Raw genomic sequence first — 12,621 nt, 5'->3', positions numbered from 1 at the left:
TTGGCCATTTAAATATAAAAAAAGCATATAAATCTGCCTAATGATGAAAATTTACATAATCAGATAATGAAACAAAAAAATCATTGTATTTTGTTTTTTAATTATTAGTCCATATCTATTCAAAACTATTGAGGACATGTCACTGGATAATGTTGGTTTGTTGTATCTGAAAAAATTCTCATTAACAAATATTCCCTATAATGTCCCCTCCGATACCGCGGTACCTATCTCAGCGTTTACTGTATAATCATATTTTAAATATTAAATATAGTATAAAACCGCTTGGATGGCTTGACTCTGGCTGATTCTCCAGTTCTTTGGACACATTGCGCATGACAACAAGGATAGCCTGGAATGACTGGTTGTGATCGGTAGCCTGGAGGAAAAAAAAGGGAGAGGAAGATCTCCACACGATGGACTGATCAAATTAAGGCAGCAGCAGGCACCTCGGTGGTTGGAGCGCTACGTGCAGCGCAGTCATGGGATAACTGGATAAGAGCCATTGCTTCCACAAGGGTCACAACCCTCAGTAATGAGGAATAAGACGGTGAAGAAGAAATATTAAAATCAAGCACTGATTTTTAGGATCTGCTAATTTGTATACAGTGAAACCTCTATCTATCGTTCCTCGAATAACCGTTTTTCCGGATGTGTCGTTTATTTCTTCTACCCCAAATTAATTTCATGCAAAAATAGATCGCATCGATCGTTTCTATCCACCGTTTTACCGCATTCATCATTTGAATTATGGTACATATATGATATAATTTGTCTGATTTTTTTTTACATTCTTTTTAATTTTCTCAATTTGTTACATTCGACGACAATATTTCAACGCGTGGAACAGCCTATCGAAAGCTTGTGTGATAGATACAGCAGAAGAAGCCTAAAGATCTTTTGGTTCCGTTCAACTTTGTATGATTTTTTTTAATAAATACATTTATTTACATCTTAAACTTGTATTCTTAAAATTTCAACCTACCAATGGTTATGCAGATTGGAAGGACGGTATTTTTACTCGATTGTATGTCCTTGTGTATTGACTTCTTTATCCCTCATTCATTGTTTTCTCGCATTCATAGTTTAAAGGTCCCTTTCAATAGGTCCCTTTAAAAACGATAGATAGAGGTTTCACTGTATCTTGTTTTTTAAAAAACCTAAAAAAAAAAAACAAAAAATTTGTGATAATTGTTTCTAATCACCTCGCAGTATTCGATTGCGGTGAAATGACAATAATTTTGTTTTGCAGGTGAACAAGTTCGCATACTCAGTTACAATAAGAATGGAGAATGGTGCGAGGCTCACTCCTCAGCCGGCCAGATGGGATGGGTGCCCTCCAATTACGTGACTCCGGTCAACTCTTTGGAGAAGCATTCCTGGTACCACGGGCCCATCTCGAGGAATGCCGCCGAATACCTGCTTAGCTCTGGGATCAACGGCAGCTTTCTGGTAATTTAACATTTATCTCATTTACAACATTGCAAGTGTGTCCAAATAAAACAATAAATAAAAAATGTAGTAAATAAATTATCCGGTCAAATTATAACCTAAAAATAATAAAATGAAAAGGATATTTTCTGGCGTTTCTCGTGTATGTAATTATAATCTAGGATTTTTTTATAAAAATAAAACTTTGAAAGAGAGAATGAATGGTTTATACAGTAGTCTCGGTAATCCGACCTTCGGTTATCCGACCTTCCGAGTTATCCTACCTACCGGTAAGACAATCACGGACTTTTTTATCCAAGCTTAAGTTTAGTTTGGTAGTTCACTGCATTGTATATGACTAAGTGCCTGCTGTAAAACATGTTTTATTATTTTGCCGTAAGTGCATTTTGATGTTTTGCTTCCTTATATTCAGTTATGTAACATGTACATATTTGAAAAGTTTTCCATGTGCAAATAAAATTAACAATTTTCAATGTCGTTTTTGTCATTTTCTTTGTTTTCTGACCTTTTCGCTTATCCGATCTTGTCGCGACCAGTTTAGGTTGGATAATTGAGACTCTACTCTACATGGTTTATGATGTAATTTCAGGTGCGAGAATCCGAATCCAGCCCGGGCCAGCGCAGCATCTCCCTGCGCTACGAGGGGCGCGTGTACCACTACAGGATAAACGAGGACTCGGAGGGCAAGTGCTTCGTCACCGCCGAAAGCAAGTTTGGCACGCTGGCCGAGCTGGTGCACCACCACTCGCAGCTGGGCGACGGGCTGATCACCCAGCTGCTGTACCCTGCGCCCAAGCGCAATAAGCCCACCGTGTTCCCGCTCAGCCCCGAGCCAGACGAGTGGGAGATTGACCGGACGGACATCGTCATGAGGCACAAGCTGGGGGGCGGGCAGTATGGCGACGTCTACGAGGCCGTGTGGAAGCGGTACAATATGACTGTGAGTGCTTGAAATGCTCGTACACTTTTCTGTCATATCATCATAATCATCATCATCGGGATACAATTTTGTTTTGTTTACATTTTCAATAAATTTTGCAACGTAGTTAAAAAAAATTGCTTTGCAAGGGTAGGTCTGTCAGGAAGCCTAGATGCTTTTGTATCAAGTCTGGGAATGCGGTGCGACAGCTTTCAATAATATCAATATTAATATTTGTTCCCTATTTAAGGTTTCATCGTATTTTTCTGATTTTGAATCTCAACGTCGAATAACGAAAAAACCAAAATTTATTTTATCGTGTTGCAATTCTCATAAGTTCCTTTTTAACAAGGAACAAGAAACAGTGCTATCTTGAATGTTAAATACACAAAGGAAAGTTGATGAGCCTTCCGCTCCAGCTACCACTCCAGGGTCATATTAAATAAATATTAGAATGAAAAATCCCTAATATTAATTTTGACCTTCTTGGGAATCGAACCCGCAACCTCCAGCATGGTAGCCGAGCATGCTGACCATTACACTACGGAGGCGGAGTGATTTTACTCCTTAATATGTATTTATTTAAATTTACCCATGACTGGTCCCTGAGGCACAGGAGTGATCACCTTGCCTTCATATAACTTCAAGATAACTCTGCGTCGATACGATGCAGTACCCTATGCACCATTGGGGCAGATAAGGGTTAGAGAAAAATTTCATGATTATTTCCCCTACGTTGAACACACAATCAAACGTAATTAAATGTGTATATGAGTATATGTGATTAAATTCAACAATTTTGGAACTGACCGCAGGTGGCTGTGAAGACTCTTAAAGAGGACACTATGGCACTGAAAGACTTCCTGGAGGAGGCGGCCATCATGAAGGAGATGAAACACCCGAACCTGGTCCAGCTTCTGGGTGTGTGCACGCGAGAGCCGCCCTTCTACATCATCACCGAGTTCATGAGCAAGGGCAACCTGCTGGACTACCTGCGCATCGGCAACCGGGACCACATCACGGCCGTGGTGCTCATGTACATGGCCACCCAGATCGCCAGCGGGATGAGCTACCTCGAGAGCAGAAGTTTCATCCACAGGTTTGTAAATCAATTATGCCCCTCTTCCGGATTCATTTTCTCTTAAAAAATAAATCACACATTGCTGATTTTCCCTCCAAAGAGCAATCCTTCATCTTCTTCTGTTCGTGTCATGTCAGGTCCCCCTGATGTCGACTTTCACTTGAGAGTAATTGTCCTTGTCTTGGGCAGCTCTAAACAGCGCCTTGACGGCCCTGATCCCCGTCCAATTTCTTATATTCTGGAGCTAGATGTCTTCTGCCCACACATCATCGATTCACTATTTAGCTTTTTACCATTAGATGCAATAGCTTGTACTTATCTCTTCTCAGCTTATGCCCCTGATAGGACACCTTCCGGACCTCGATACCAGCCAGCAACTGTCTCCCTGCTCTTGCTCTTCGGAGCACATTTGCGTTGTTGACCATATCGGTCCATGGAATGCGTAGCATTCTGCAATGTAGCCACATTTCGATTGCCTCTAGTCGGTTTATAGTACTGACTTTGAGGGTCCACCATCCAACTCCGTATAGAAGTACTGACCAGACATAACACCTAACAATTTTCTGCCGAAGCTTCATATTGAGGCTGTCATTACAGAATATACTTCTTCTTTCTCTGGTCTCAATCCTGCGGATTGGTCGGTAGCAACAGATGACATCTCTTCCGCCATTCTCGCCTATTTCCGGAAGTCCTCTTCAGATTCTCATACGTCGAGCAGCCCATGTCTTCGTATAAGTCACTTAGGTATTCGCGGCGTGGGCGTCCTCTGGCGTTTATTCCCTCGATCGTCCCCTCTATTATTTGGTGCAGGAAACCCTCTTGTCTTAGCACGTGGCCGATCCATATTTCTTATATAATTAAAAACTGTACAAGTGGCCTCTATTCTGCACTTTACTGCGGTTTCTTTTGCAATCCTTCTTTTTACATTTTTGCATTGATTTATGTTACAATCTTTTTTAAGAGATCACGAAAATAAGGGTCACCCTTACAAGGGAAAATCAATAACTTGTTCTTGGAGTATTGATGATAAACAGTAATATCTCGAAGTCACCCTATTGACTGCGGCTGAAACACATATCTGTGACTACTTAAATGTGTATGCTGTGTGACTATCCAAATACTTGTTCACAAAATCTGGATTATCTCCAATTACAGGAGTTATTTTCCTATTATTTTTTGACATATCGCTCACTCCTTTCAAGAACGTCATAAATCAAAAATCGTCAATTTTCAGTTGTGCATGTTTTTGGAATGCCCAGGAATATATAATATCACAGCAAAAGAGGCATATTTTTAACTTAATATTTACCCGCTACAGGGCAGAAAATGTTGTTTTTGCATTTTGAAGAAAATGTAATGTTTAATAATTTTTTTAAATATCCTAAATATTTTTCAAATGGAGAAAAAACCTTCGGGTTTTACCTAAAAAGATCTGTTGCACTGTAAAAAGTTCAATAAGTGGCTTGATATTTATTTTTAATACATTGTGTTATATTTTTAAACTTTAAAAACGTTCTCCTGAAAAATCAAGTATTTTGATTTATGACGTTCTTGAAAGGAGTGAGCGATATCATCAAAGATAAAGAAGAATATGGAAGTCTGGATATAGAACATAGCAATATAGAACTGCCAAGAATTTGAGTACTGTTGTTGTTGTCAATAATGGGTAGAATTGGTGAATGTTACACATGTGTAAAGTGATAACTTAAACCAGCCTATGACGGTCGTCAGCCCCGTAAATGCCCAGACTTCCATATTCTTCTTCATCTTTGTTGAGATGTCAAAAAATAATATAAAAATAACTCTTGTGATTGGAGACAATCCAGATTTTGTGAACAAGTATTTGGACACACTCAAAATGTTGTAAAACATTTTTTGGGTTCAAGAGATCACGTAATAGTGAAAGAAAATGTACATTAGGAAGGTGCTGTGCTGTGTAATGGGAAACTGGGGAATGACACAAACATTGTTTTTTCCAGGAATCGTCATTTTGCCGTCGTAATTTTTACCATAGTTTAGTATTCTAGGGTTAAATAAGGATAAGAGAGAAGGGTATCACCAAATATCATAATTGCGAGGTAGCTTGAGATATTACTGTGATATATTTTTGAGATTCCCAAACCCCTATGTGATCACCAAATAAGGATAAGAGAGAAGGGTATCACCAAATATCATAATTGCGAGGTAGCTTGAGATATTACTGTGATATATTTTTGAGATTCCCAAACCCCTATGTGATCACCAAATAAGGATAAGAGAGAAGGGTATCACCAAATATCATAATTGCGAGGTAGCTTGAGATATTACTGTGATATATTTTTGAGATTCCCAAACCCCTATGTGATCACCAAATAAGGATAAGAGAGAAGGGTATCACCAAATATCATAATTGCGAGGTAGCTTGAGATATTACTGTGATATATTTTTGAGATTCCCAAACCCCTATGTGATCACCAAATAAGGATAAGAGAGAAGGGTATCACCAAATATCATAATTGCGAGGTAGCTTGAGATATTACTGTGATATATTTTTGAGATTCCCAAACCCCTATGTGATCACCTTTGCAACATCACTATCATGATCCTAATTAGATGTTAAAGAACTAGTGCTCCGGCATCTAAACATACTTTTTAGTGCATGTGTGGAAAATCTTGTAAAAAAACATTTTTTAATATATTTAATTTTATTGGTGCGATTTTGTAATTATTTTGATGTTAGAATGAATTGCGGGACACAGAAATGTCCTTTTGTACATAATTTGAAATATCCATATTTTCAACGCGTTTAGAAAATGAATCTTAATTTTTTGCATTATATTTTAATAAAATAAATAAAAAACTTAAAAGACCTTATTGTAAAGTCTGTATTGCATTGAAAAATTATTTTGTTTGTGCAATAAGGTCAATAACGAAGAGATTGATAAACCAATTTTTTAAGTATTCATGATAAAGAGGGAAAAAATATAAATTTACAAATGGTTTTACCGCCTTCACATAAATTTATTAATTTCCATTATCAAATTTACCTAATATTTGTTTTTGACAATGTATAAAATAATCGTTTACTTATATTTGTGTCCATGTTCTGAAAAACAACACAATTATAATGTTAGGGCGTTTGTGCATTACACAGAACTTTACCGTCCGGCACTTCAGTTAGCCTGATAAAACAGATGATTGGCTTGGATTGGCTTGTGCTATTGTCTTTCTTTCTTCGGATCGATGCGCTCGATCGATGCGTGATCACGATGCGCGTAAATTCGATCACGCTAAATTGTCATAGTTGCTTTTATTTAAAAAAAACTGTGAAACGGTAAAATTCCATGTAGTGCGTGCACAAGCGCTCCAACTGTTTTTAATTTATTGGTTTTTTAATTTTATATTATGGGCTTACTAAAATATATGTTGAAATCAGTCTGGGCTCTTATATTGTTTTAAAATAATATTATTGATAAGAATTCAACATTTCAGTTCAGTGACAGGCCGTAGTGAAGGAACAAAGAGTAAATTTTTAAAAAATTGTTATATGCATGTGTGTCATTGTCACAATTACCTGAAATGTCTGATTCTTATGAAATACTTGCCTCGGTGCATCTATTTGATGTACAAATCGTGAGTTCTCTTGATCTTGTCATCTTGCCAAATGTATTTTGTGTGTTTGAGTTCCGAAAATTTCTAGAAATGACTGATTTATGACATTTATTAAGGAATATGATTTCCTTATTGTGGGACATCTGTTGCGTGATTTTTTTCTCTTCAAAATTTAATCAATTACAGTTTGAATAAGGGATTGAAATGATATTTTATAATGCATCTTCTAAATAAAACAGACCAATTAGTTATTGTTTTTCTAAAACGTAACATCATTTGCGGATGTTTAAAAATTTTCAGTATCATCTCACCCTCAAGAATGATCCTACATTTGCTTTCGGTGCCGTATCAAGTCCTGGTGCTATCACTTATATTTTTCAGTCAATACATCTGCTTTTTTCCAACTCATGATAAAGGAAGGCATATATCTCACCTCTTATAATGTGTCTATGTAGAGACCACGCCTTGGAGCTGTACAATAGTACTTGTCACATCTAACATTTGGCTAAGTGTTAAATTTAGGTCATACAGTAAAACTTGATATAACAGAACCTTGTTTAACGAACTTCGAATATAACGGACAAAAAATCTGTTCATATGTAAATAAAAAACATATAAATATGCCCTGGTAATGTTATACATGCTTAAATTCAAGTGTCGCCGCATGTAAACAATTTTTAGCGGCCATGACAATCACAAATTATGTCTCAAATATTCAAAAGAACAAAGTAAACTTGATTCCCTTTTCAAAGCAGGATTACCGAAAGCAAGCACGTCGATATCAAATAGCAACATCATTTCACTACGAGTGCCCAAAGACAAAAAATATAATTCTGTTTACGTTTTGCTTTCTTTATTTATATCCTACCCCCAATTCGTCTGTTATATCGAGGCTTTACTGTACTTACTACTACTACTACTACTACCATCACGCCGTTTCCCCGCAGGGGTAGGCAGAGAGGATGGAACGCCACACTCTTCTGTCCTGACATACACTCCTCGCTTCCTTCACATCCATACATCTAGTCATATATGCCTTCCGATTATGCCGACTTTTGACACCGCCAGATTTTAGGTTCTGATTGATCTGATCGTGCCAAGTCTTTTTCTTTACTGTACTTACAGAATAATATTTGCATCATATTGAATGTATTTCTGTCTTGTTTAATATTCGGCATTTGATCATCACATCTGGGTCCAGAGACAATGTTTTAGTGCTTCCAAGGTATATAAAGCGGTCTAGCCTCTACATTTTCCTCATTAAGTGTCAAAGATAGCCTGGAGTAGATCTACCAAAAGTCGTCCATTTTGTTAACCCCATATTCATTGAGAGACCTAATTCCGCTCCCACAGTGTCAGTATTGCACAAGAGCTCTTGAAGACATTCATACTTTCTGCAAGAATCACCATATTGTCAGCAAACTTTATTTTAGTCATCAGTTCTCCATCGATTATCACTACTTCGGAACACTTTTTTCTGTCTTTCCCTTTAACATTGCATTCCTCGAGCATGTTGATAAACTCGCCATGTTTCACTCTTTGAAATGTCTTCTCATAGTCTATAGAACATGGAAACATTTCCTTACGCTATTTCCGGCATTTCTGTAACAGGGCGTTCATCGCAAACAATACTTCTCTGGTACCAAAAGCATTTAGGAGACCAAATTGTGTGCTACAAGGTGCTTAGATCTTATTCTTGGATGTATATCTTTAAGAACAATTTGACACATGACTCGTGAGACTGATGAGGAGATAGTCATTGGTTTTTTCGAGATGCTGTTTCTTTGATTGTATTTTTTCCTCGTATGACATATTTATGTGTGGTACAAGGAAAACATACAAGTCTCTGGTGAGTGCTTTCATCATTTCTGTTATTTCTCCTTTATTTTTCTTTCCAATATTACATTGATTTCTTTCACGTTTAGCTCCTTTACTTACATTATCAATCCCATCAAATATATTCCACTCTCAGATCTAAGAATTCAACGGGAAGGATTGTCTTTGTCTAGTTGATGATCAAATTATCACTGTGTCAAATCACAATGGCTATTGTCAATCGTAATGGACTCCTTAGTGTTGCATTTAATCTTGAAGTTTATTTTTGCAGAAAGAGAGAAATATAATTATTTTCATTATTACTGTCACATACAATAGATAATAACAAATCTGCGCAATCACTTCTTTATTAAATTTTATCTACCTTTATTAAAAAAAAAAAGTTACTAAATGACACTATAGATCGTAATTAATTATACATTTTTTACAGTTGATTATTATTATTTTCGCTAACATTGGTATTATTATCAAAAATGGCTTATTTCAGCAGATCTGATATTATTACAATTAAGTAGTTCATATACCACCAGTAATCTTTATTTTATAAAGTTTTTAAAATGTGCCACAAATCTGCGAAAAACATTCAAGAAAAAAACAGGAAATAAGTAGCCCGCTAAAGGTCTTTTGTGCTTTTCGCTGTTGAACATTGAGCATCTGCCAGTTGATATATTAAAAAAAATACCTGCATAATGTGCGTCCAGTTTTGATTGAAGGAATTGAATCTGCTGGTATCTTTTGGATACCTGCATAATGCGCGTCCAGTTTTGATTGAAGGAATTGAATCTGCTGGTATCTTTGAACTTTGTCGGGGTGGACATTGGTCTGGCGCAGCTGATGAGGGACGACACGTACACGGTACAGCGCCAGATAACTCGTAGTTTTTTACTGAAAATTTTGACTTTAAAGTTGTTGTATTATACGTGTTTGGATACATATTATGGATGTAGATAGTGGCCGTGGATATTACGTACTGAATCAATCACTGCTTTAGTTTGACTTTTTGGATTGGTTCAATTTTCACTTATTTTTTAAGAGGTGTGACTGTTGATTGGAAAATATTAAATTTAAAACAAAGCAAATTTGGTCTTACGTATTTGAACATCCTACCTATTTAAAGATAACACGAAATTGATCAAACCGTAGTATAAATCAATCTGCCAAGAAATTACACTTGATGAAATGGTTCATCACCTATCGTAATTACATTTGATATATTTGCTATTTTACAGGTATGGTAAATGGTAGTGAATAGCCATCCATTTGTTTATTTTAATTAACAAAATGGTATTTTTGACTATGAATATGACAATGTGTTGTACTTTGACAAATTCAACATCAATGTCAACATAACAAAAGTATATTGCATGATATATACCTAATTTATATGACTCATAATCCAAAATTTTAAAGAAGGCTGATAGATTGTTTTAAAAAATAAACTTTTCAAGCAGTTGGTTTGTGTATAATTTATCCAAAGTACAATTATATCATAAAATAAACTTACTAATTAATTTTTGCAAGGCTCGATTTTTAAAATTGAAAGTGTGGCTCATATGATGCTCTAAACCTTTTTTATGGGTCCTTTAGATTATGAAATATTGACAGGTTTGTTGAATTTTAGTTTAGTATACATATGTACATATTTGCGTATTTGTTTTGCAACATTGCGACATTGTATTCTTAACATAATTTCCATTTCAGTTATCGGAAGCCAAACTCTATCAAATTGTGAGCTGTAAAGACATACAAGCACAAATGAGTTATTGGATGCATTCTGAATCCTCATAGTATTTACATACATTTCGTAAAATCTGTTTTTATAACTATGAAGTCTTAAAATTTAATATTTAAACTCTTCAATGTATCAAATCTAACAATAATTTTAATTTTATTTTTTCAACGCTTGTGTTATATTTTTGACATACAAATTCAGCAACGACATCTAGGTAGCTTATTTACTGCCGAAATCACCAACAGAATTTAATAAAAAAATACTTTTTGGCAAGATAATAAATACCCATGGGACTCTTTAACGTTACTATCTATCTTTCTTTGAATAGTGATTGAAATAAGTTATTAATGAGTGCAAAATGTTATAAATATGTAAATAATAAAAAATCTTCTATGAGAAGTCTTTTCAATTTATTAATGTAAACAAGACTAATTTTTTTAATTTTAGATGTTATTATTAACAGTATTTTTTTTTAAACCTTTTGATAGAACATATCGCTCACTCCTTTCAAGAACGTCATAAATCAAAAAACTTGATTTTTCAGGAGAACATTTTGAATGTTTAAAAATATAATACAATGTATTAAAAATAAATATCAAGCCACTGATTGAACTTTTTACTGTGTAACAGATCTTTTTCGGTAAAACATGAAGGTTTTTTCTCCATTTGAAAAATAACTAGTTTATTTAAAAAATTAATAAAAGAATACCTTTTCTTCAAAATTCAAAAACAATATTTTCTGCCCTGTAGCGGGTAAATATTAAGTTAAAAATATGCTCCTTTTGCTGGGATATTGTACATTTTCTTGGCAATTCCGAAAACATGCATAACTGAAAATTGTCGATTTTTGATTTATGACGTTCTTGAAAGGAGTGAGCGATATGTAGTTCTGCTCATTTACATTAATAAACTCAAAAGTGGTCTAATATGTACAAAGTTTTATTTTTATATTCAAATCATCATCTAGTTCTACAAAGTCACTGCCAAATTGAAAAATGTGCTTATTTTTAAATTTAACACTCTCCTTATCATTCATTGTTCACTTTATGTAATACCACTTAAAGACATTTCATCATAAGGTCAGATCATCCGGCAGTCATGAAGTAGTGTTTTTAAGTGGTATTACACAAAGTGAACGATGAAGGATAAGGAGAGTGTTAAGGTGGGGAACGACCGGAGTCATTTCGTTGTAACAAAACACGTTACGATGCGAGCATTCGTATAGTCAGTACAGCAAGCCGAGCTGCTCGCCGCTCGTTCCGAGTACTTCTGAAGTCAGATGCTCGCCGTGAATGTTACATTATGACAAAATGCTCTGGTCAGTCCTCACCTTTATATTACCATACCACAAAGTTAACAGTGCTTTTAATAAACAAAATATGAGGAAATTTATTTTCTCTTTTTTTCCTAGGATGAGATTAGGGCTAAATAATGCGTTTTTATAAAATGACTGAGTTATTGTTTGAAAAGGGATATAATGTTTTTATGTCTGCTTTTCGCTATTGAACTTTGAGCGTCTGCGAGTTGATATATTGTCTAAAAAACCTGCATCATGTGCGCACAGTTTTGATTGAGGGAATTGAATCTGTTGGTATAATTTAGGGATCTGGCAGCGCGCAACTGCTTGGTCGGGGAGAACCACCTGGTGAAGGTGGCAGACTTTGGTCTGGCGCGGCTGATGAGGGACGACACGTACACGGCCCACGCGGGTGCCAAGTTCCCCATCAAGTGGACTGCTCCCGAAGGTCTGGCCTACAACAAGTTCTCTACCAAGTCAGACGTGTGGGCGTTCGGCATCCTGCTCTGGGAGATCGCCACCTACGGCATGTCTCCGTATCCCGGCGTCGATCTCACCGATGTCTATCACATGCTCGAGAAGGTAGGTCCTTATATCAGATTAAAACAGATCTAAGTACCTTCTTCGTTTGAATGTATAACTCGTACATATTTGCTAGTACATATTTGCTAACTCTTTCATTTTCATCCTTTTGATTATATTGTTTTCTGTTAAAA

General features: G+C 35.9%; 1 protein-coding gene across 1 annotated transcript in view; it reads left to right on the top strand.

The window, feature by feature from the left end:
* The window catches only part of Abl (tyrosine-protein kinase Abl), a 53,092-nt gene that overhangs the window by 31,563 nt on the left and 8,908 nt on the right, over nucleotides 1-12,621 (top strand). The window contains exons 3-6 of the mRNA XM_088271029.1: nucleotides 1,250-1,449; nucleotides 2,039-2,389; nucleotides 3,184-3,467; nucleotides 12,211-12,487. Coding sequence (XP_088127155.1) covers nucleotides 1,250-1,449; nucleotides 2,039-2,389; nucleotides 3,184-3,467; nucleotides 12,211-12,487 — 1,112 coding nt within the window. The remainder of the gene's footprint in view (nucleotides 1-1,249; nucleotides 1,450-2,038; nucleotides 2,390-3,183; nucleotides 3,468-12,210; nucleotides 12,488-12,621) is intronic.

The sequence above is a fragment of the Brachycentrus maculatus genome, unplaced genomic scaffold (assembly GCF_059751285.1).
Source record: "Brachycentrus maculatus isolate JH-2025_06_01 unplaced genomic scaffold, ASM5975128v1 h1tg000412l, whole genome shotgun sequence".
NCBI classification, from domain to species: domain Eukaryota; kingdom Metazoa; phylum Arthropoda; class Insecta; order Trichoptera; family Brachycentridae; genus Brachycentrus; species Brachycentrus maculatus.
This window is presented reverse-complemented; position numbering and strand designations above follow the sequence as displayed.